The following is a 26,441-nucleotide window of genomic DNA, read 5'->3' as shown; positions in this document are numbered from 1 at the left end:
CTAACTCGGAGGTCACTTCATAGCTAAACAATAAATTGGTTCAAAAAATAATGTCACTCCTTTAAAAAATCGCTTATATGAGGCCAAATAATCAAAAATTACTTTAAAACAAAAATGAGAATGTGAGGGAAAAGGGAAACTAGACTAATGGAAACGGAACAATCAGAACAGAAATAACAAGAATGTTCATGCATTGCAAAGAATATGACCAATGTTAGTGAACAACTCATGTAGAAATCGTTGAATGGGAACCTAAACTATTATGTAAGCCTTCCTGAAAACATAAAATTTTATTCAAAAAAAAAAAAATGAGACTCCAAGAGTAAGAAACTCTGCTTAATGCTAGGGCCATACCTTTATAAATATTAAGCATGTGTTATCATAATGCTGCATATTATACTGATGAAGAAATCAGGTCTCTATGAAGTTAAGACATTTACCAAGCATCACTTAGGGAATAGCCTGGACCTGAAGTCTCAGATATGTGCAACACCAAGTCTCACAGTCTTTCCTACACTCTATTCTTTCTTCAGAGATTGAGCTATAGGTTTAGAAAAGAGGCAAATATATTGCAGTCATGTCATGAAGTGACTGGGTATTGGGAAGGAGCCTGGAGGGAGACAGCATTAGGAATTTGTTAGACAATCTGTTTTCCTTACAGACCCCTCCTGAGTTATAAGGAAATCTGACCAGACAACACTCAGGAATTCCTTGACCTTCACTGCTGCTCACTGCTGCTCTAATTCCCTTTGGTCAGATTAGCCCACGTGACACCAAAATCTCACAGGGGCTTTCATTTTCCAGAATGGCCTTTAAAAGAATAAGAACAAGCCCCAAAAACAACTGTACTGTTGAACATGCTACAACTCCCAAGGTGAGCTCAGGATAATCTTAGCGCCCAGAGTCTAATTTTAACCTGAGCAGCATTGTAGGTCCTTCAAATTCAAAAAGATAATATTTCCTTAGTAAAGTCACGCTTGGGGATTCTAAAACAAAGTCAGCCAGCAGATGTTCAGTTACTGCTTCCTGGATAGTTGCCCTAGTAAAAAGCAGCTTCATTAAAAGTGATTGCTTCTGACTTTACTAAAATGATTTCCAAACCATGTTTTTCCCCCTCTCAGCTTTGGGGTTCACCAGCAAGGGAAGAAGAAAATGGGAAAGCTACAGTAATAATGGAGTCCCTGGGTGGTGCAGTTAGCACACTTGGCTGCTAACCGAATGGCTGGAGATTTAAGTCTACCCAGAGGTACCTTGGAAGAAAGGCCTAGTGATCTACTTCTAAAATATCAGCCATTGGAAACCCTATTGAGTACAATTCTACTCTGACACACATGAGTTGGGTTTTCATGAGTTGGGATCAACTCAACAACAACTGGTTAATGGTAATAATGTTTGCTACCTTCATCTGAGCTTCAGAGCACCATCTCAGGCTCCAGTTAATGTGGGTTCTCAATCTCTCTCCCTCATTTAAACCTCTTCAGAGGCTCTATGTGACCACTAGCACCAGTTTTCAAATCATCCATTCTGCATTCAGCAGCAATACCTTTTCTTCAAGCTGCTATTACTTACGGAAAATTTAAATAAAACAGATAAAAGCAGAGCTGCTCTGTTTGAAGAAAAGATTACCCTTGCTCCAATCTTCCTGAGTCCCCCTAGCAATCCCTGAGGAAGCTCTGTTGGGCCCTTCCTCAGGAATGCTGGAAATCATTGGCTTATGGCTGTGATATAACCAAGCCCCCCAACACGACATCCTAGGTCCTCTGCCTGCTATCCAGTCATGTCTAATATTGTCTGTACTGTCTATTCTCACTCTAGGCTCCAGACACCCTGAATCTCCTTGTATTCCTCAAGTGTATCATACCATTATCAAGCTCCCCCCATCACTTTGTACTTGCCCTTCCTCCCTAATCCCCTTCCTTTCTTTGTATGCCTGGTGACCATGTACTTACACTTTAAGATCCAGTTCAACCACCTCCTCTTTAGGGAAGTTCCTTGCCTTTTTACTTCCTTTGCAGACATGGAAACAGTGCCAACACTGGGTCCTTACTTTCTTTTACCACCTGCCACTCTGAATTGCAATTTTTTGTGTGTCTTCCTGGACTGAACCTGAGAAAAGGAACTTACTGATTTCTGTATCCCCAGCTTTTAGCACAGTGTCTGCCACATAATCAGTTTTCAATAAATGTTTATCAACAGAAAACAGGGAGGAATAGGTTCATGTTTTAATAGTTTGAATTTCCAAACTTGTATTTATATGCACTAGTGTTTTGCCTTGATTCTAAAAATCTCTCCATGCCCTATTCATGTAATTAACAAGTATTTGCCAAATGCTTATGACTGTATTTTACTAATCAAAGATACTCATTTTTTTCACATTTAACTTCTCTGAAATTAGAGTGGATCTTGCTACCAATGGCATCTTACAATTAATTGGTACCATATTTTTTCTTTAGCAATGGTATATAGGAGCCCTGGTGGTGCAGTGGCTAAGAACTCAGCTGCTAACCAAAGGGGCGGCACTTTGAATCACCAGCCACTCCTTGGAAACCCTATGAGGCAGTTCTACTGTCTCCTGTAGGGTCACTATGAGTCAGAATCTACTCGACTGCAATGGGTTGGTATATAAATTAGTAACGGTACATCTTTCAATCAATAACATACGCAATTCAAAGAAATGCAGAATGGCGACATGTACTAGGCTTCCTGTAAGGAGTTGAGGACACAGTGTTTGACAAAATAGGCAGGGTCCCCTGGCTGAGAGTTTCTTCAGTTTCTTTATCTGTAATAGAGATCTTGCTGTTGTTAGGTGCTGTTGAGTCAATTTTAACTTATAGCGACCCCATGTGACAGAGCAGAACTGCCCCATAGGGTTTTCTAGGCTGTAATCTTTCCAAGAGCAGATCGCCAGGTCTTTCTCCTGCAGAGCGGCTGGGTGGGTTCAAACTGCCAACCTTTTTGTTAGTAGCTGTTATGGATTGAACTGTGTCCCCCAAAAATGTGTGTCAACTTGGCTAGGCCATGATTCCCACTATTGTGTGATTGTTCACTGTTTTTTATCTGATGTGACTTTCCTATGTGTTGTAAATCCTACCTCTATGATGTTGATGAGGCAGGACAGAAGCAAGCAGAGAGACAGGGGGTCCTCATGCTACCAAGAATGAAGAGCCAGGAGGGGAGCGTGTCCTTTGGACCTGGAGTCCCTGAGCTGAGAAACTCCTAGACCGGGGGAAGACTGATAACAAGGACCTTCCCCCACAGCCGACAGAGAGAGAAAGCCTCTCTGTGGAGGTGGCACCCTGAATTCAGACTTTTAGCCTTCTACACTGCGAGATAATAAACTTACGTTTGTTAAGGCCATCCACTAGTTGTATTTCTGTTATAACAGCACTAGATAACTAAGACAGTAGCCAAGCGCTTAACTACTATACCACCAGGGTTTCTTGTAAATAGGGCTAAGGCCATTCATTTCAGAGGACTGCTGTGAGGATTAATGAAATTGTACACAAAATATGAGGCTCTGCACAAAAGACTGGCCTCAGTCTTTTTAAGAGTCTTCCCTGGCCAATAAAAGGGAATGGCCTGGGGGGAATTTGGATAATCCACTTCCAAGGTCTTCTACACTAATTACTTCTTAGGTTCTTTCCTTTATTGAAATAATACCTCCCATTTTAGTTTCTTAATGTTTCCTCTTTCCAACCCAATACCACTGTCCCTTCCCATCCTCTTTCATCAGATCCTCTGATTATTAACCACACTTGGGTGCTCACTCTCTCTGGTTTCTGTTTTTCCTCTGTACACCGGAATTATAATTCTACAGAGTAAGCGTTCAGCAAGTGGCAAGTGCTAAGGCTACAGTTTTTGTTCAAATATCAATTCTCAGGATCCTCAGCACTGAAAAACTACTTTGCCAAGAATATCTAGGAAGCACATAAAACCCTCTTCCTAAACCAAAAGGAAACAGTATGGGTTTGGACTTTTGGTTTACATACAAGGTAAAGTATATACTTTCTAATCTCAAATATACAAAATATGACCCCTCCCATGGAAGACTATAGCTTCTGGTGAACAGGCTTTCCCCCCCCAAGAGATAGAACTATTATGACTGAAGTCTCACACTTCCTGAAAAATCTGTGAATGGCTTTATTTATAAAACCCAATGTAGGGCATCCAAGTTGAGCTCTAGAAGGAGAATTCCACTGGGGGAGGGCAACTGGATCAGGCTGGGTGTTTCACCTTCCTGCTACTGACCACCCCCAACATACACACACAGACGCAACTTTTTTACTTTACCTGGGATTCCTACTCTTAGCTTCCCACCATCCCTACTATGAAGGACCCTAGGAGCAGGAGTGCTACTCCTTAACACTAATCCTAGCACGCCAACAACCCTCTGCCCTTAGCTGCAACTTTCCAAAACTATTCCAAACTTTTAGAAGAGAAACAATGAAATAAATCAGGAATAAAGAATCTATACAAATATTTTGGCTTACACACCTAGGCTGTGATCCCACCCTGGTCACCCAACATCCAAGCTTCCCTCCACCCCTGCCGGTCCCAAGGACAAGCGAGAATCCTTAGTGGCTGGCCCAGTTCCTCAAGCTTGGATTCCTCACTTTTGACTCCCTGTCTTCCTCTGCAGGGGGTGTACCATCTTAGCATCCACTACCCAGACGTCCTGATTCTTCTCCGGTAAAATCTAAAGAAGCACATTTCCACCGTGCAGGTGACCCAGGGATTACCCTAGAGAAAAATGAGTCCTGTACAGGTATAGTAACTTGCTCCAGTGTGTCATATAATTAGTAAGTAAGAACAGAGAGTGATTCCATTCCCTCTGACTCCAAAGTCCCTAACTTTTCTCAGGATGCTATACTGCATCCTGTTATTTCCCCATTTATTAAGAGCCTATTTTCCAGGGACTAATCCACCAGGTAATCCTTGGAAACCCTATGGGGCAGTTCTACTCTGTCCCTTAGGGTCGCTATGGGTCAGAATTGACTCAATAGCAACAGGTTTAGTTTTGGGGGGTTCTACTAGGTGTGCTTGCCTACTATGCCCAAGGTCAGTGTTACAGATTGAACTGTGTCTCTCCAAAATATGTGTTCGAATCCTAACCCCTATACATAATGTAATATAATCACGTTCCTTAACGTAATCTAATGTAATGTAATTACCATGCATAACACAATCTAATATAATCAGTCAATCAGTTGAGGTCATACCAGTGCAGGGTGGATCCTAAACCTAACCACTTCTGAGTTACATAAAGTGCAACATAAACAGACACACACATGAGAGAAGACAGATGCCATGTGAGGTTCATCTATCAGCCAAGGAACCAAAGAAGGCCCAAGACTACATACAAGGAAAGAATGAGCATGACTGAGACCTTGATTTGAACTTTTAGCCTCTATAACGGTGGAAAAAAAAAAAAATTCTGTTCTTTAAAGAAGAGACTCTGAAATTTGCCTTTGAATGTAGAGTAGCTAAAGTAAATGGAAGAAATGATGAAGTAAAAGCTGAAAAGAAGATTTCAAAGGGTGGCTTGAAAAGACAAAGCAGAGTATTATGATGAAATGTGCAAAGACTCGGAGTTAGAAAACCAAAAGGGAAGAACACACTCAGAATTTCTCACATTGAAAAGAACTAAAGACAAAATTCAAGCCTCGAGTTACAATACTGAAGGATTCTATGGGCAAAATAAAACCAAACCTGTTGCTGTCGAGTCGATTCTTCCAATTCATAGCAACCCTATAGTACAGAAGAGAACTGCCCCATAGGGTTTCCAAGGAGGGGCTGGTGGATTCGAACTGCTGATCTTTTGGTTAGCAGCCATAGCTCTTAACCACTACAGCACCAGGGCTCCAGAAGGACATCATGCGTGGTAAAGTAGACAGTCAGAGAAAAAGAGGAAGACACAGTGGCTGCAACAATGGTCTCAAGCATAACAAGGATTGTGAGGATGGCACAGAACCGGGAGGTAATTTCGATCTGTTGTACATAGGGTCGCTATGAGTGGGAAATAATTCGACAGCACCTAACAACAACAACATGAGCAAAATGTTGAACAATGCAGGAAGCATAAGAAGAATACGGAAGAAATACATAGAATCGCTGCACCAAAAAGAACTGGTCGACGTTCAACCATTTCAGGAGGTGGCATACGATCAAGAATTGATGGTATTGAAGGAAGAAGTCCCAGCTGCACTGAGGGAATCGGTGAAAAGCAAGGCTCCAGGAATTGACAGGATACCAACTGAGATGTTTCAACAAACTGATGCAGTGCTAGAAGTGCTTACTCGTCTACGCCAAGAAATCTGACAGACATATACGTGCCCATTGCAAAGAAAGGTGGTCCAAGGGAATGTGGAAATTATTGACCAATATCATTAATATCACACACAAGTAGATTTTGCTGAAGATCATTCAAAAGCAGCTGTAGCAGTGTATCGACAGGGAACTGCCAGAAATTTAAGCTGGATTCAGAAGAGGATGTGGAACAAGGGATATTATTGCTGATATCAGATGGATCATGGCTAAACACTAAGGATACCAGAAAGATGTTCACCTGTGTTTTACTGACTATGCAAAGGCATTTGACTGTGTGGAGCATAACAAATTACAGATAACACTGCAAAGAATAGGAATTCCAGAACACTTAATTGTGCTTATGTGGAACCTGTACACAGACAAAGAGGAAGTTATTTGAATAAAAAAAGATGATACTGTATGGTTTAAAATCAGGAAAGGTGTGTGTCAGGGTTGTAGCCTTTCACCATACTTATTCAATCTGTAATGCTGAGCAAAAAACCCAAGAAGTTGGACTACAGGAAGAAGAACATGGAATCAGGATTAGAGGAAAACCCATTAATGACTTGCAATATGAAGATGACACAATCTTGCTTGCTGAAAGCAAAGAGGACTTGAAGTGTACTGATGAAGATCAAAGACAACAGCCCTTCAGTATGGATTACAGCTCAACATAAAACAAAAATCCTCACAAATGGACCAATAAGCAACATCATGATAAATGGAGAAAATATTAAAGTTGTCAAGGATTTCATTTTACTTGGATCCACAATAAACACCCATGGAAGCAGCAGTCAAGAAATCAAAGGATGTATTGCATTGGGCAAATCTACTACGAAAGACCTTTAAAGTGTTAATAAGCCAAGATGTCACTTTGAGGAATAAGGTGCACCTGATCCAAGTCATGGCATTTTCAATCGCCTTGTATATGAAAAAGCAGGACAATAACTAAGGAAGACCGAAGAAGAATTAATGCCTTTGAGTTATGCTGTTGGCAAAGAATACTGAATATGCCATGGACTGCCAAAAGAATGAACAAATCTGTCTTGGAAGAAGTACAGCCAGAATGCTCCTTAGAAGCCAGGATGGCAAAACTTTATCTCACATACTTTGGACATGTTATCAGGAGGGATCACTTTACCAAGCATAATGTCCTTCTCCAGGGACTGATCCCTCCTGACAACATGTCCAAAGTATGTAAGACGCAGTCTCGCCATGCTTGCTTCTAAGGAGCATTCTGGTTGTACTTCTTCTAAGACAGATTTGTTCGTTCTTTCGGCAGTCCATGGTATATTCAATATTCAGCAAAAAAGAGGAAGACCCTCAACAAGATGGACTGACACAGGGGCTGCAACAATGGACTCAAACACAGCAACAACTGTGAGAACAGTGCAGGATGGGGCAGTGTTTCATTCTGTTGTACACAGGGTCGCTATGGCTCCGAACCAACTCGATGACACCTAACAAAAACAAAGCTATCCACTTATGGTATTTCTATCACAGCAGCACCAGGAAACTAAGACAGTCAACTAACTCAGAACCCAGTTCTCCATCTTCAGAGACTGACCCTTCCGCAACACCAGGTGGCATGTCTCTTGCAAACCATCAGTTTCTACACCAAAACTCCAAAGCATCATTCAGCCAGAGAGTCAAAGCTAGGAATAAGGGAATCATACCTTCCCTGCATGATTCACACACACCTCCTAGTTCATGTTTACCTAAGAAAAGGATCCTAATGAAATATTTCAGGTCTACCATTTTTCCCATTAATACAGTTTTAAGTTATCTCTTTGTAATTGTTTCCACAGCTGGGACCTGAAAGCAGGGAAGCAGGGGACGTTTAAGACCTTCAGCAGCTTCCCTGCAACTTGACCTTGTGAGTTATAAAATCTTTGCTAGGGAATTTTCTGCAACACAGATCCCTGTGATTCCTGCTCTGTGCCCTTTGTTCCTGGTTTTAAGTACTCTCTGCTATGACCTGGATCCCAAATATTGTTCAACCAGTACCTCCTAGCCTCAAAAACTTGCAAAATGGAAAACATTATTCCCTTTTCTAATTCATTTAAAAAAAAAAAAATCAGGATCCTCCTGTGTGTCAAGCACTTCCACACATGTGTGACTCTCACTTCACCTGACTCCCAATCAGGTTAGTAAACTTACCATCATTTGATAGCACGGTAAACCAGTTGATGTCAAGTCAACTTCAACTGGTAATGACCCCATGTGTGTCAGAGTAGAGCTGTGCTCCATAAGATTTTCAACGGCTAATTTTTCAGAAGTAATTTCCAGGCCATTCTTCCAAGGCACCTGATTGGACTCAAACCTCCACCCCTTCAGTTAGCAGCAGAAGGCATTAACCACTTATACCACTCAGGGACTCCTTATGCCTCAGTGGGATGGGGTAATTTGCCCAAAGTCAAAGAAACAATAAACAGCAGCACCAGGATTTGAACAGCAGTCCCTTATGGCAAGTATAGTGCTCTTTCCACAACACCAACCTAATACTATAAACCAAATCCTTTGCTAACTTCTTCAATAACAATATAAACAAACACAGCAACAACCAGTATTTATTGAGCTCTGCTCTGAAACTCACCCATTCAATTTCATGATTTCATTTATCCTTTCAATAACCCTGTGAGTTAAGCAGCGGGAGCACCATTTTCCACTTAAGGAAATGGGTTGTCAGAGATAAAGCTATTGAAATTCACACAGCACATAACCTGAGAAGCTGGGATTCAAGGCAAAGTCAGTGTGACTCCAAAGCCCACTTTATGAATGGTGACAGTCAGAACTTTGGTTTCATCTCATTCTTTGTAAGCAAAGATGACTGCTCTAAAAAGATAAACAATTATTACGGAACTAGAGAGGGTGGTCAGGCAGAGAGAAATCAGGACATGGATCATGGAAACCAAGAGAAAGGTAAATAATGGACAGAAATTCAAGCCGCGCTGCTCAAAGCCCCAAGACAAACCCAACTTCTCAGTGTTACAAGATGTCTCAAAGGGCAGAAAGAGCCTCCTTTCCAAGTCCCCAGCATGATCTGAACTGATTTTTAGCCCCGATCTATGATCAAAAGACTCCCTTGTACAATAAATATTTATATGGCTCATTAAATATTAGTCTGTATAAATATTATGAGAAATGTGGCACAAGAAACCACAGACTTTGCGGCTGATTCTTCAGCACATGTGCAAGCTGCTCAAATGCAAGGTGGAAAAAGGAACATGGAAACAGGAGGCTGTTCTCTGCAAAAATATTCCAGCAATTCTAGGAAGGGGGTAAATGCTACAAACACCAGGCTGAAAACTGATCATTTGGGGCCTGTTCCCTTTATTTTTTTACCCATTTCCCTTAAATAACTTAACAGCAATAATATTGTTTCCAATGATTATAGCTCGCCCATGGGGATGAGGTTACCTGGAATCCTAGCTCTTAAAGAGTCGCTCCTCGGGATCGATTCAGTAGCAGTATCCACAGAAACACAGGGACCTGGAAGGAATCCAATCTCCTCTTTCAACTCTGACCTTTGGACTCGGCTGGAAGTTCATGCACATGAGTCCCATGCACTTTAGAAATGTATTTATTTTGCTATGAGGGGTTTGGTAAGATTAAGAAGAAAGGCAAAGAGTAAACTTGTCCACTTCAGCCTTCTTAACATAAAGAACTAAGTACCACTTTAAACAAACTTCACACGCTTGAAGTTGGTGAGAAAGTTTGGGAGGGAAAGAGCTAATTTGGCAATAATAACTGGTTCTGTACTGGTTCTACCAACAGTACACAAAGAGAGAAAAGTACAGCTTGCTGACAGGTGCTTTTCTTCTTAAAGTGAAAGGCCATCTCCAACAGCACCACCTCCCCCCCACCCCAGCTCTTCTTCAGTCTTTCAGCTCAAGGGGGAGACATTTTTCAAAGATTTTCAGGTTGTCAATGCTGACTGACTTTGTATGTCTAATTCAAAAGAAACCCACTTCCCAGGGTTCCCAAACTTTCGGAGTTTCTAGCAACTGCAAGAAATCCCTGGGCAATGCAAATGGTTACTGCAATCAGCTGCTAACTGAAAGATTTGAGGTTTACGTCTACCCAGAGGCGCCTTGGAAGAAAGCCCTGGTGATCTACTTCTGAAAAATAAGCCCCTGAAAACCCCATGGCCACAGTCCACTCTGACACATGTGGGGTCGCCAGGAGTCAGAATCAATTCAATGACAACCATGACTGGTTAACAACAGAAGATATCTTTCATCCAGAAGCACCTACGGACTAGGGCGGACTGCACGAGGGAGTAGAAGCATACTTCCAATAGGTTGGAGACGACCAAGACATTTTGTGGCATAGGGCGGGGGGGGGGGGGGGTGCAAAGAATAAGCAGGGAAATCATTCCCTCAAAGCTACTGAGAAGCTGAACCAGGGCTTTCTCTCTGCAAATCCTAGAGGGCTGTGACCACTCCTTAGTCATCACTGGTGCCCTGGTGCCTAACAAAGGGCCTGGTATATGACAGATCAAGAGCAGGATCAAAAGAATCTGAGAAAGAAGATGAGGAGGAGGAAATGAGGAGGAAGGGAGAAGGGAAAGAGGAATTGAGAGAGGGAAAGGGAAAAGGAGGAGAAAAAGGAGAAAGGGCAGGATGACGAAGGAGAGGAGGCAACTGAATTGGGACTGGGTGGAATAACAAGAAGAGTAAGAGAATAGGAAGCTAAGAAACTCCTGAACTTATTTAAAAAAAAAAAAAAAGGCTAGGAGACAAAGAGGGAAAAAGAATGGAGAGGAAGAGTGAGGGCAGGAAGAAGGGAAAAGAGAGAAGGAAATATAGAGAAAGAGGGAAAGGGGAAGGAGAGAGGAGGGATGGGAGAAGGGGAATGAGGAGGGGAGGAAGGAGAGAGAGGGGGGAGATAGGAGGGGAAAGAGGGAGGGAGAGAGGAAGAGAGGAAGGGAAGGGGAGGGAGAGAGGGAAGGAGGAGGGAGGGAGGGATGAAAGAAGGAAGGGTCAGTCAAATTCCTTAGTCAATACATAATAACATCCACCAGGTTATCAAGGAATAGATAACAGAATTATCAATTTTCAGAGACTCATATGTAAGCCCAAGTACCAAACCAAAAAAAAAAAATCTTTCTCTACTCTGAGGTCACTCACTCACACCTGGTGTGTCTGCTGTCACCCAACAGGAGAGACCTCAAGGCCCTGAGAGCACCCAGAAGTTTGCACATAGGACCCATGATATTTAGACACCTCAAGCCAGCTTTCAGGTGTGAAGAAACCCTAGACACCACAGAACATGGGGAAACACATCCTGGGCTTGTCTCAGAGCCCAGGGCCCTCATAAAAAAAGCCCCAACAAGGAGTGCAAAAGTCATCCTACAAAGAGATACAGGGCTGCATCTTCACAGCTGAGGAAGGACAGTATCTTTAATGCATGCATACGTACACAAAAAAATAGTAAGTTTGGTGCATAGTAAGTGAATGAATGAACAAAGAGTTAGCCCACTTGGGAGGAATGAAGGCAATTCTCCCAGATGACTGAGAAGTAAATCCTCAGATGGAGATTTATTTGGTTAATTAATGTGTCAGTTGATAATTAATGTATCAGATGGTTAATTTTATGTGTCAGCTTGGGTAGGCTATGGTGTCCAGTTGTTTGGTCAAACACTAGTGTAGATGTTACTATGAAATATTTACATTCCATTAGCATTTAAATCAGTTGGCCTTAAGTAAAGCAGATGACCCTCCATACTGTGGGTGGTCTCATCCAATCAGTTGAAGGCCTTAGAGCAAAATCTGTTTTCCAGGGAGGATTCTGCTTCCAGACTATAAACAGGCATTCTGACAGAATTCTTCTCACTCCTCCATCACCTAACGTACTGAATTGGGACACAAGCCTGTCACCCGACCTATAGATTTTGGACTTGCCAACCTTCACAATCACATGAGCCAATTCCTCAGAATAATTCTCTCTCCTTCCCTCCACTCTCCCTCTGCCCCCCTGCCCCATATATATATATATATATATATATATATAGAAAGAAAAAAACACCGAACTCGTTGCCATCAAGTAGATTCCAATTCACTGCGACCCTACAGGAGAGGGCAGAGCTGTCCCATAGGGTTTCCAAAGTTGAACTCTTTACGGAAGCAGACTGTCACATCTTTCTCCTGCAGAGCAGTTGGTGGGTATGAACTGCTGACCTTTCAGTTCAGCTGAGCGCTTAACCACTTCCCCACCAGGGCTGCTTATACATACTATATATATAGACAGGGCATCATTTCATTCTGTTGTACATAGGGTAGCTATGAGTCAGAAGTGACTTGACAGCACCTAACAACATATACATACGATCTGTTTCGTTTTTTGTGGGTTTTTGGGGTTTTTGTGCTCTATTTCTCTGAGAAAACTAAGCCAAACCCATTGCCATCAGGTCCATTTCGATTCATAGTGACCCTATAGGACAGAGTAGAACTGCCCCACAGGGCTTCCAAAAAGTGGCTGGTGGATTCGAAGTGCCAACCTTTTAGCTAGCAGCCAAGCTCATAGCCACTTCACCAAGGGGCTCCTCTATTTCTCTAGCGAATCCAAAATCAGGTTTGAATCCGGTTAGATTTAAAGCCACTACCCCATTGCTGTGGAGTGGTTTCCAACTTACAGCGACCCTACAGGACAGAGTAGGACTGCTTCATAAGGCTTCCAAGGAGCGGCTGGTGAATTCGAACTGCCGACCTTTAGCTTAGCAGCCACAGCGCTTAACCACTGTGCTACCGAGGTCACTATGTGTCATAATCGACTGGAAGGCAACAGGTTAAAGCCACTAATGACTCTATTTCCAGTAGTAAAGAGGGCAATGATAGTCCCTAGCATGATTAGCAATAGAGATACACGAAATACCACTATCGGACATTCCTAATTAAATACTTCTAAGAGACAAGGCTCTGAAGAGTCATATTTGCTACCTTGGAATATTTTTGTCAACCTGAAGAATATAATGATATTACCCGGTTGCTTTTAAATTTGTTGGACAAAGTGGGGAAAGAGAACTTTGGGCTCAGGACTTTAAATTTTCAGCTCAAAAAAAAAAAAAAAAGTGCCACTCAAATGACCTAGAAATTCTGTGTGTGCCAAAGCTGAGATTTCTGTAAACCAAACCCAGATTCTCACTCTACAAGTCAATAAATTACCACATGAATTGAATTTCCAACCTCGCAAAGTATCTAATGTTAAAGTGACAGCAGTGATTGGGAAGAAATGGAATCCTGAAAATTGGGATGGGGACATATGGGCACATACCGATGAAGCTGGAGACACTGAACCCCTGAGTTGTGCTGATTCTTCTTTGCCTGCAGAAGCAACCCTGTTTGAGTAGCCTTGTTTGCTAATCTCAAATTATTCCTAGTTCATTTATATACTTCAAGCAAAACCTTATGGGGCAGTTCTACTCTGTCCTATAGGATTGCTGTGAATTGGAAGAGACAACGGCAATTTTTTTTTTTAAATGTCAGTGCCAGTTTACTGAATTCATGACCATTTCAACCATTAGATAAGAAACTCAATAGCTTTCAGGCTGATGAGGAACTTTATGCTCTGTACTGAGTCCATTGTTTTTTTTTTTTAAGACAAACATGAAGGGATTGGAGGAGAGACATGGCATTAAATCAGATTGTAAAAAGGATGGTCATCTCTTTAATTTCAAGGTTGGATTCACAAGGCAGGAAAGTCAAAACTCACCAAACCCCATACCTGCCTCACAATGTGGCAGCCACAGGATCAAAACTGAGCCAGTCCCTGAATGGCACCCCAAACCACCACCCTCAGAAAGCCCCATAGGCAGTGGCCCAACGGCAGTCACAAAGAAAATGCAAAATTCAACCACTCTGGGATTGAACGCACACTATAGCTCCTAAAAAGGAAACATGGATGAAAACTCTGACTCATCGAATGGCATCCCCCATCTCTGCCAACAAACATCCCCTTGAAGCAAGTTAAACCTCAGATCTCCCACATTCTCCTCGACAAAACTCTTCTTACCTTCCTCACTTTTTCTGGCAAAACCTTTTGTTCTAATAAAGCAACTCGTTACCTTTTATAATACCTTCTTCTGTACCTCTACCAAGCCACTCCCTGGAATGGTGAAAGGAAGAAGGGAACCTACATTTATAACACCCATCGAGGCATATACTGTTTCTCCCACTTACAGATGAGGAAGCTGAAATTCTGAGAGGATCAATAACCTGCTGATGGTCATGAAGCCAGTAGAGAGAGGACAAATTCAGGTTTGCCTTGGTCAGGGTTAAGACTCTTGCAACCAGTTGCCATTGAGTCGATTTCGATTCATGGTGACCCCACATGTGTCAGAGTAGCACTGTGATCCACAGGGTTTTTAATGGCTGATTTTTCAGAAGTAGATCACCAACAAACTTTTCTGAGGTTCCTCTGGGGGACTCGAACCTCCAGCCTCTTGGCTAGCAGCCGAACGCATTATCATTTATAACATCCAAAGATGCCTAGATTCTTGCTGCTGCTGTTACGTGCCATAGAGTCGATTCCTACTCATTTTGACCCTATTTCACAGAGTAGAACTGCTCCATATGATTTTCTAGGCTGTAATTTTTAAAGGAGCAGATTGCCAGGTCTTTCTCCCATGGAGTCACTGGATTAGCTCAAATGGCCAACCTTTCAGTTAGCAGCCAAGAGCTGAACCATTATGCTACCAGGGCTGCTTTAGATTCTTGCTACCATCCCTAAAATGACTACGTTTTGATGGTAACAAGTCACTTTCTTCCTAGGCACACTTCACAATGAACTTTCAAGTCCATTTATCGTGTGAAATCTTTCAGACCCTCAATCATTAGAAATACTTCATGCTCTGATTATAGGGACCACCTTATATTACTATAAATCCTGATGTAGAAAATATTGTACATTAACTGAACATGTTCTTCTCCTTACTTCCTTGTACCTATAGACAATACCCATAGAAAGAAGAAAGCGACATCAGGATTGGTGGAAGACTCATTAACAACCTGCAACATGCAGATGACAAAACCTTGCTTCCTGAAAGCCAAGAGGACTTGAAGCACTTACTGATGAAGATAAAAGATCACAGCCTTCAGTATGGATTACACCTCAGCAAAAAGAAAACAAAAATCCTCACAACTGGACCAATAAGCAACATCGTGATAAATGGAGAAAATACTGAAGTTGTCAAGGATTTCATTTTACTTGGATCCACAATCAATGCCCATGGAAACGGCTGTCAAGAAATCAAAAGACGCATTGCACTGGGCAAATCTGTTGCAAAAGACCTCTTTAAAGCGCTAAAAAGCAAAGACGTCACTTTGAGGACGAATGTGAGCCTGTTATTTTCGATGGTATTTTCAATGGCCTCATATGCATGCGAAAGCTGGACAATGAATAAAGAAGACAGAGAAGAATTGATGCCTTTGAATTATAGTGTTGGCAAAGAATACTGAATATACCATGGACTGCCAGAAGAGTGAACAAATCTGTTTTGGAAGAAGTACAGCCAGAATGCTTCTTAGAAGCACGGATGGTAAAACCTCGTCTCATGTACTTTGGACATGTTATCAGGAAGGACCAGTCCCTGGAGAAGGACATCTTGCTCGATAAAGTAGAGGATCAGCAAAAAAGAGGAAGACCTTCAATAAGATGGAATGACAGAGGGGTAGCAACAATGCGCTCAAACACAGCAACGATTATGAGGATGGTACAGGACCAGGTACTGTTTCATTCTGTTTTATACAGGGTCACTAAGAATCAGAACCGACTTGAGGGCTCCTCACAACAACATAGGCAAGCACAACGTAGTGTAATGCAGCAATAGGGGGAATAACTGCGTTATGGGGGAGAAGAAAAAATTGTATGGAAAAATTTTAAGACAAAAAGACTCTAAGGACTCTGTCCCTGGCAAGTTCTAGGGAGCACTATCACCAAGACTCTCTTCTGGGTGGTTAAGATCCTCAAGCTTGTGGTTGAAGCACCATCCTCCTTGCCCTGGGGCAGGCTCCACTTTGACCAAGGGCTCTACTTCCACAGGAATGCATATGGAGGGGAGAAGGAAAATGGAGAAAGAGCCCACTCAGACAAACTGACCAACAAGGCCAGTCTATCTTTTACAAACTCAATTTATACTAATTTCACTTAAAGCAAATATTTGGATTTTATGGTCTCCCATTCTCATTCAAAATGATAGAATAGGCACAAAGGACTGGGGGGCGGGGGGGCGGTGCTGACTCTAAAAAAAAAAAAAAAAGACTCTAAACACACGGTTATTGTAGTTTAATCCCTGATATGCCAAATACAAAGCTAAACCCATAACAGAAAATTACAGGCAACCTTGGTGATTTATTCTAACATGAACTCCTCTTTCAGAAATGTGGATTCCTAACCTTTCTTTGAGATCTCAATAATTTAAATATATATGTAGTTTTCCCCCTCTGTCTCTTTCTTCTCCAAAAGGCTGCTGCTGATTTGATGACATAATTAACTAGGAAATGATTTTCCATACACCTAACTAGACCTTCAATGCAATGCCATTATTATTAGCATATTGGCCAAAACCCACAGCTTGTCCCAGAAAGTCACTCCAATTAAAACAACAGAAGAACCCACCAACCTTAATGAGTGCTGTCAGATGCCAGTAAATTAGGGAAGGGCTCAGGGCAGCATTAGGTAAAGCAATAAAATCCATTCTCCACGTGATCTTATAAAACTCTTTCCTCAGAGACAACAGCAAGCCAGAGGCTGTTTGAAGTCTTCGGCCTATCCTGGCATTTACCTGTTTTGAAGCATGGCCCAGTAGCTTTAAGGTCTAAGGTGAAAGGCCTAAAAAATGAACTCTTTGAAGATTAAACATTAGACTTAGGGAACTGAACAGTCCGCTATTCCACAAACATAACCCAAAAAACCAAACCAGTAGCTGCACAGTCGATTCCGACTCAGGGCAACCCCATGTGTTACAAAGTAGAATTGCGCTCCATAGGATTTTCATGGGGTCCTGGTGGCACAGTGGTTTAAGAGCTCATTTGCTAACCAAAAGGTTGGCAGTTTGAATCCACCAGCATCTCCTTGGAAACCCTATGGGGCAGTTCTACTCTGTCCTATACAGTTGCTATAAGTTGTTCGAATCGACTTGACAGCAACGGGTTTGGTTTGGTTTTTTGGTTGACCTTTTGGAAACATATCTCCAGGCCTTTCTTCCAAGGGGCTTCTGGGTAGGTTCAAATTACAAACTTTTTGGTTAGTAGCCAGCCAAGCACTTAACTGTTTGTACCACCTACAGGCCGCACAAACAAAATTCTAAATTGCTGAGGATTAAAGCACAAGCTTCAAAACCACGAATGCATCTTCTGCCCATAATAAAGTCCAAGCTCTTTATTTGACCCACAAAGCCCTTTAGTTCCTGCTTGTCTATCTATCCTCAGTGCCCCCAGCTCAACCCCTCATACTCCAGTTCTACAAAACTACTAACAACCCCTCAAAACAAAGGTCCTTGGTGCCTTTGCTCATACTTATTCCTTTCCTGTATGAACTTGCAGTTCACAAAAAAAGGAATACATGAATACATATGAAAAATATATACATGTATCTTCAGTCCCACAAACAACATAGGAAATGAAAATGAAAACAATACTGAGATTATTTTTCTACCGAACTAATTGGCACCTACCATCATGGATTCAACTGTGTCCCCCAAAAATGTCTGTCAACATGGCAGGGTCATGATTCTCAACATTGTGTGACTGTCTACCATTTTGTCATCTGATGTGACTTCCCCATGTGTTGTAAAAGCTATCACCATGATGTAATAAGATGGATTAGTGGCAGTTATATTGATGAGATCTACTAGATAGTATCTTAAGCCACTCTCTTTTGAGATATAAAAGAGAGAAGGGAGCAGAGGCACACGGGGACCTCATACCACCAAGAAAGCAGTGCCAGGAGCAGAGCGTATCCTTCGAACCTGGGGTTGCTGCGCCTGAGAAGCTCCTTGACCAGGGGAAGACTGAGGACAAGGAACTTCCTCTAGGGCCAACAGAGAGAGAAAGCCTTCCCCTGGAGCTGATGCCCTGAATTTAGACTTGTAGCCTACTAGACTGTGAGAGAATAAATTTCTCTTATACACTTATACACTGCTGGTGGGAATGTAAAATGGCACTACCACTTTGGAAATCGATTTGATGCTTCCTTAAAAAACTAGAAATAGAACTACCATACGATCCTGCAATCCCACTCCTTGGAATATATCCTAGAGAAATAAGAGCCTTTACACAAACAGATATATGCACACCCATGTTCATTGTAGCACTGTTTACAATAGCAAAAAGATGGAAGCAACCAAGGTGCCTATCAATGGATAAATGGGTAAATAAATTATGGTATATTCACACAATGGAATATTACACATCGATAAAGAACAATGGTGAATCTGTGAAACATTTCATAACATGGAGGAATCCGGAAGGCATCATGCTGAGTGAAATTAGCCAGTTGTAAAAGGGTAAATATTGTATAAGGCCACTATTATAAGAACTTAGAAATAGTTTAAATAGAGAAGAAAATATTCTTTGGTGGTTATGAAGAGGGGGAGGGAGCGAGGGAGAGGGGTTTTCACCAATTACATAGTAGCTAAGAACTATTTTAGGTGAAGGGAAAGACAGCTTACAACACGGGAGAGGTCAGCACAACTGGACTAAACCAAAAGCAAAGAAGTTTCCTGAATAAACTAAAAACTTTGAAGGCCAGTGCAGCAGGGGCAGGGGTTTGGGAACCATGATTTCAGGCGACATCTAAGTCAACTGGCATAATAAAATCTATTAAGAAAACATTCTTCATCCCACTTTGAAGAGTGGCGTCTGGGGTCTTAAATGCTAGCAAGCGGCCATCTAAGATGCATCAATTGGTCTCAACCCACCTGCAGCAAAGAGAATGAAGAACACTAAAGACACAAGGTAATTATGAGCCCAAGAGGCAGAAAGGGCCACATAAAGCAGAGACTACATTAGCCTGAGACCAGAAGAACTAGATGGTGCCTGCCTGACAGGGAATGACTGTCCTGACAGGGAACATGATAGAGAACCCCTGAGGGAACAGGAGAGCAGTGGGATGCAGACCCCAATTTCTCGTAAAAAGACCAGACTTAATGGTCTGAGACCTGAATGACCCTGGAGGTCATGGTTCCCAGACCTTCTGTTAGCCCAAGACAGGAACCATGCCTAAAGCCAACTCTTCAGACAGGGATTGGAGTGGACTATGGGATAGCCAATGATACTGGTGAAGAATGAGCTTCTTGGCTAAAGTAGACACATGAGACCATGTCAGCATTTCCTGTCTGAAGGGGAGATGAGAAGGTAGAGGGGGTCAGAAGCTGGCTGAAAGGACACGAAAAGAGAGAATGGAGGGAAGGAGTGTGCTGTCTCATTAGGGGGACAGCAATTAGGAGTATATAGCAAGGTATTTATAAATTTTTGTATGAGTCCGACTTGATGTGTAAACTTTCACTTAAAGCACAATAAAAACTTTAAAAGAAAAAGAAAACAAGCAATCCAATTGCAAAATGGGCAAAAGATCTAAACAGACATCTAACCAAAGAAAATATACAGATGGCAAATAAGCATATGAAAAGATGCTCAACATCATATGTCATTAGGAAATTGCAAATTAAAACAATAGTGAAATACCACTAGACATTCAAATGGCTACAATCCAAAACATGGACAGCGTCAAAGGCTGGCAAGGATGTGGAGCGACAGGAACTCTTATTCATTGCTGGTGAGAATGTAAAATGGTACAGCCACTTTGGAAGACAGTCTGGCAATTTCTTACAAAGCTAAATATAGGTCTACCACATGATCCAGCAATTACGCTCCTAGGTATTTACCCAGATGAGTCGAAAACGCATATCCACGCAAAACCTGCATATGAACATTTATAGCAACTGTATTCATAATTGTCAAAAATTGGAAGCAACCAAGATGTCCTTTAAAAGGTGGAGTATTATTCAATGATAAAAGGAAATGCACTATCAAGCTACAAAAAGACTAGAGGATCCTTAAATGCATATTGCAAAATGAAAAAGGCCAGTTCAAAAAACCTTCATACTGTGTGATTCCAACTATGTGACATTTTGGAAAAAGCAAAACAATAAAGACAATAAAAAGATCGGTGGCTGCCCATCAAGGATTCAGAGGGAGAAGGGAGAGAGGAATAGGTGGAACAGAGGGCACTTTTAGGGGCAATAAAACTATTCTGTATGATACTGTGCCTGTTGCCATCATGTTGATTCTGACTCACAGTGACGCCATAGGATAAAGAACTGCTCCATAGGATTTCCAAGGAGTGGCTGGTGGATCTGAACTGCTCGCCTTTTGGTTAGCAGCTGAGCTCTTAACCACTGAGCCACCACGGCCCCGGTACGATGCTGTAATGGGTTGCATATAACTTTATACATTTGTCAAAACCCACGGGACTGTACAACACAGAGTGAACCCTTATGTAAACTACGGACTTCACTGTTCCTAGGTGCTATCGAGTAGGTTCCGATTCATTAACAATCCTCTTACAAAAGAACAACGGAACAAAACTACCCTGGAAATTCTGCCCTGTCCTGTGCCATCCTCACATGGACTTTAAAAAAAAAAAAATAGTTAATAATATATCAATATCGGTTCATCAAATGTAAAATATGTATCACACTAATGTAAGATGTTAATAATAGGAGAAACTGTGTGGCAGGGAGAGGGGTACGTGGGAACTCTCTGTTATTTCCTGCACAAAGGATAAAGCACCAGTTGCTATGATTCAGAACGGACTCCAAGGCAGTGGGTTTGGCTTTCGGTGGCTCTCACTGGGGTCTCCAGAAGAGCACCCTCGACACTACCTGGTGACTTGTTAGAAATGCAAATTCTCAGGCTCCAGCCCAGATCTACCAATTCAGAAACTCTGGAGGGGTTGGCCCCCACATCCAGGCTTTAAATGTCTTCAATGTGATTCTGATGGATGCTAAAGTTTGAAAAGTACTATATTGTAGAGAGACCTACGACAGAAGATTTCAAGAATACACAAAAACCTGCTTACTGCCGTTACATGTAGGGAATGGAATACAGTGGAGACTTGCAGGGTGATTTTGTGCCATCTGAATTTCACTACAAGCAGCTATTAATGTAATAAGAAGAAAGGTCTTCCTTGTATTGAGTTGGACTCTGCTTTATATGCCTTCCTAATTTTAGTCTTAATTTTTATCCCTAGGGAACATCCAAACAGCCTATTCCATCTTAGGGCTATTCCTTCAAATGTTTCAAGATGGCTCTCACAGCCCCCTATTGATTCTTCTTTCTTCCATGCTAAATATTTCCAGTTACTATAATTATTCTTCTGTGCTATGGCTTTTTCAAAAATAAAAAGAAAGGAAAAGGGTAAGGGGCATTTAGTGTATTTAATTAGAATGATCTTCAGATCACTGTGTAACTTTCTAGAGGCTGGGCTCTCAGTAAGTTTCTCTGGATAGAGCATATGATGGGATAAAGCAATGGCCTGTTCAGCCCAACAGTATGGGCCATAAAATGAGTGAACAAGTTAGTGAATGGAAGAAATGCTCTGGATGACCTCCTCTTATACCACCTGGGTTGATTCTATGTCCCTCCCTTACAAAATGGGTGGGAAGGGAAGAGGTTAAGTGATCTCTACAGTATATTCAAGCAAAATAATTATTTCAAATCCCCTTAGGGGGTCCTATTCTGGCTGAGAGTTTAAGGGCAAGACTCATTACCTCAAATTGTTTTAAAAACCAGCTGGTAATTGACTGTGATTTGAACTAACAGAAAGGTTAGGGAAAGGGAACCAGATTCCAGGAAAAGACAAGGCCAACAGCAAAAAATAACACAGGTTGGAAGATGGCCCGGTCTCCTCCCAGTAAACTTCTTAATTCATCCAGAAAGACACAACTGTCCACCCTCTGGGCTGTTTCCTTCTCTCAACACATGTGTTTTGACTTCCAAACCCAGCCAGGAAGGCCCCCAATCTGCCCCCCTCAAACCCAATCTCCAGGCCTGTTTCACTCCTCTGTTGTGTTCCCCCAGCCATCCTTAAGGACAGTCCTCTGAGCCTCCCACTAGGAGATCCTCCTCACCTGCTCTGAGCCCTCCTAAGAGCCAGGCAGTGGCCATCAGGTCAAGAGCCAAGCAGGAGGGCTGCATTAACAGGAGGCTCCCAGATGACCAGGAGGCAGTCAGCAGCCTGGAAGACATAGCCAGCAACTTAAAAATTAAAAAATCATAATATATACTTGCTGGATTATAGGAAAGAGGGGAAAAGCAAGCAAAACTCTACCATTTAAATAGCCACAAACTAACAGAACTGTCTTTTTTCCTGACATGCTATTCAAACGCATAATCACTCCCTGCCTCCAGATGTCAAATTTTAAAAATTAATGTAAAGATGAAACCTCTTCCATTATTTTGGTCATGACTGACCCTTTAATTTGGGAACAAAATTAGTGTTAAGGCTTAAGAAGGGCTTTAGTGGAAAACAGTCAAGATTATGGAAAGTTATTATTTTTGCATCTTGTCAACCTTAAAAGAAATTAATAAAAACAGAAAGATACCCCTAGGCCTTTCCTACCAGGACAATTGTAACCAAACAGGATGATAGCATCTAAACTAAATTTCACTTTAAATACTATCACAAGTGGCTGAAAACAGCACTGGCCTTACAATGCCTAAGGTAGCCACATCTGAATTAAAAAGTTCCGAAAAAAAAAAAAAAACTGCTTTGGAAAAGTCTTACTGTCCTAAAACATAGGGTTTGGGGAAGGAGAGAGGTACAGGACATAGTTAACTCGGAGAGGATCCCAGGTCCCAGACATCTCAAGGGCAACCCTGGGAACACAGGAAAGGCCAACCCTTTCCTAGAGTTGCCCAGAAGCCTCACTGAGGACAGAGGGGACTTAACCATGCCGGGATACCAAAGGCCCGGCTGGTGAGGGTGGCATAGGCCCGCAGAGGAGGAGGAGAAGGAAGAGGCAGCGGCAAGGGGGAGAAAGGCGCTGGCGCGGTGCGCTCTGGGGTTGGAGGACCTTCCTCCCTGACGTGCCCGCTGACAGTCTGCACGCCTGCAAAGCCCCTAATGCACACGTGGAACTGAGAGGAGGGTCACTTACTTGTCCAATCTGAAATTACATTTTAGCTAGCTGGGCTCTGCAGGCAGCTGAGCGGAACCCCGCCGCGCCTCAATAGGGCGGTCCCGGCCGGCGGCAGCAGCCCCACCCCGCGCCCGGCCCCACCCGCTGTGGCCGGCCCCTGTAAAACGCGCCCCGATTGGCCCTTGGAACCGGGCCTGGGATTGGCCAGCGCCTGTCCTCCCGCCACCTCCGGCACCGCTGGGCTCTGCTTGGTCTGCTGGTTGTGCCGAAGGCAACCTAATTTAGGCCCCGCCCTTCGCCTTGGCTTTTAAAGGAAACGAATAGGTCTGTCTTGGTTTCAGCCAGGGGTTTTCTGGTCTGTGGGCTCATTTCCCAGAACTTAACCCAGGCAAACTCTCCGCAGCCCCTAATGGGTATGATTCCTGTAATTCTACTTCTTGACCATTTATTGAGCATGAGGACTGTTATATATACTGGTGTAAAAAAATAATGTTCATTGAATGCTTGCTTTGTGCCAGGTCTTGTTCTTCATACTTGACATGAATTTACATATCTAATGCTGTGGCCAGCCCTGTGAAGTAGGCATGACATTATGTAAGCAAATCCCTGCTTTTGAGGAATCTACTGGCTGGTGGGTAATGGACACATCTATCTCATTTAAGCCTCACAGTCCTTACCTTTCCAATAACAGGATACTATTTATCCCTACTTTACAAATGCGGAGAGAAAGAAAACGACATGTAGCTAGGTTGTAACCAGAGGGAGAGCCCCAACCTAAGATCCAATCAGAGCTATATCCATTAAAAGTCACACAGAGAAAGGCAAGTTCCCAGACTGATGGAACCCTAGATTTGGAAGATAGCGTAGCAGTCATTGAATCCAAACCCATTGTTTTCCTAGAAAAAGAAAGTGAGGCCATGTAAAGGGAAGTGACTTTCTAAGGACACACCAGTTCTGAGAGGTAAGCCTTGGTGATAGCAATGGTTTTATTGAGCTGGCTTTATGTGTTAGGTGTGTGGTATTCATTGTCTGCTATTCCTCACAACAACCCCCAGAAAAAAATAGGTGTTCATATCATTATCTTACAGATGAGGGTACTGAGGCTCAGTGAGGCTGAGGCCACACTAAGAGCCCGGCAGCCTTTGTACTGCCTCTCTGCAACGGATTCCAGTTTAGGCTTATTTCTGTCATTTACATCATCATGGTTCCCCTTTCACTTACAACAAAATACCCAAAGACCTAGCAGTGGACTCACTGGAAGATATGAGGTACTCAAACCAAAACCCAAACCCATTGCCGTGGAGTTGATTCTGACTCATAGCGACCCTATAAGAGAAGGCTGAACTGCCCCCATAGGGTTTCCAAACAGCACCTGGTAGATTTGAACTGCAACTTTTTAGCTAGCAGCCAAGCTCTTAGCCACTGTGCCACCAAGGCTCCTGGTTATTTACCACCTGTGTGAATTGCAGTATAACATGGGAAAAACAATAACTGCCCATCTTACCTTTCCAGGGTACTGAAAAGAATAAATGGGGTAACAGATATGAAAATGCATTGTAAAGTGTTTACTACTTAACCCAAGACATTCCCCCCAGGTCTTCTTCGGGGTATCCCCAGGAATGGAACAGATGATACACGATACTTGCCTCATGAACTTACGGCAGATCTCATCTTGGTTAGACTTGAATTATCATTTCACTTTTATAGATGAGAAAAGGTTAGTTCATAAGGTTTTCACTGGCTAATGCTTTCAGAAGTAGACTGCCGGGTCCTTCTTCCTAGTCTGTCTTAGTGTGGAAGCTCAGCTGAAACTTGTCCTCCATGGGTGACCCTGCTGGTATCTGAACACCAGTGGCATAGCCAGTGAAAACCTTATGAATAGCAGTGGAACACTGTCTGATACAGTGCTGGAAGATGAGCCCCCCAGGTTGGAAGGCACTCAAAAGATGACTGGGGAAGAGCTGCTTCCTCAAAGTAGAGTCGACCTTAATGATGTGGATGGAGTAAAGCTTTCGGGACCTTCATATGCTGATGTGGCACAACTCAAAATGAGAAGAAACAGCTGCAAACATCCATTAATAATTGGAACCTGGAATGTAAGAAGTGTGAACCTAGGAAAATTGGAAATTGTCAAAAATGAAATGGAATGCATAAACATCGATATCCTAGGCATTAGTGAGCTGAAATGGACAGGTATTGGCCTTTTTGAATCGGACAATCATATAGTCTACTATGCTAGGAATGACAACTTGAAGAGGAATGGTGTTGCATTCATAGTCAAAAAGAACTTTTCAAGACCTATCCTTAAGTACAATGCTTTCAGTGATAGGATAATATCCATATGCCTACAAGGAAGACCAGTTAATACAACTATTATTCAAATTTATGCACCAACCACTAGGGCCAAAGATGAAGAAATAGAAGATTTTTATCAGCTGCTGCAGTCTGAAATTGATCAAACATGCAATCAAGATGCATTGATAATTACTGGTGATTGAAATGGGAAAGTTGGAAACAAAGAGGAAGGATCAGTAGTTGGAAAATATGGCTGTGGTGATGAAAACAATGCTGGAGATCGAATGATAGAATTTTGCAAGACCAAGGGCTTCTTCGTTGCAAGTACCTTCTTTCACCAACATAAACGGTGACTATACACATGGACCTCGCCAGATGGGACACACAGAAATCAAACTGACTACATCTGTGGAAAGAGACGATGGAAAAGCTCAATATCATCAGTCAGAACAAGGCCAGGGGCCAACTGTGGAACAAACCATCAATTGCTTATACACAAGTTCAAGTTGAAACTGAAGAAAATCAGAGCAAGTCCACAAGAACTGAATTGGAAGTTTGTGCAATTCCCTTCCTGCTCAGAGATGGTTACATGCAGCACTGGGAGGCAGGAAAGAGACCTGGTGACTTCACTGATGACTGCTGGAAGTCCTGTGAATTTGTAGCTGCATTCTTTGATGCCTTTCCTTTCATCAGCAAC

The 26,441-nt window shown here is 42.4% G+C and overlaps 1 protein-coding gene across 9 annotated transcripts in view; it reads right to left on the bottom strand.

Annotated features, from left to right (window-relative positions):
* FGGY (FGGY carbohydrate kinase domain containing) overlaps positions 1-23,574 on the bottom strand; it is a 566,317-nt gene extending 542,743 nt beyond the window's left edge. For 7 of the 9 annotated variants that reach the window (XM_023549536.2, XM_064282044.1, XM_064282042.1 and 4 more), the window contains exons 1-2: positions 23,468-23,568; positions 22,439-22,545 (exon numbers count right to left, since the gene is read on the bottom strand). Coding sequence is in view for 1 of the 9 variants with exons in the window: in XM_064282044.1 (XP_064138114.1) it covers positions 22,439-22,505 (67 nt within the window). In the remaining 8 variants the exon portion in view is untranslated. Of the gene's footprint in view, positions 1-22,438; positions 22,546-23,467 lie in introns of all 9 variants that reach the window. The other 2 variants (XM_003411156.4, XM_064282045.1) reach the window with 2 other exon arrangements.
* Positions 23,575-26,441: the final 2,867 nt, after the last annotated feature.

The sequence above is a fragment of the Loxodonta africana genome, chromosome 3 (assembly GCF_030014295.1).
Source record: "Loxodonta africana isolate mLoxAfr1 chromosome 3, mLoxAfr1.hap2, whole genome shotgun sequence".
Classification (NCBI taxonomy): Eukaryota; Metazoa; Chordata; class Mammalia; order Proboscidea; family Elephantidae; genus Loxodonta; species Loxodonta africana.
Note: the sequence above shows the minus strand (reverse complement) of the source record. Positions and strands in the feature narration are given on the sequence as shown.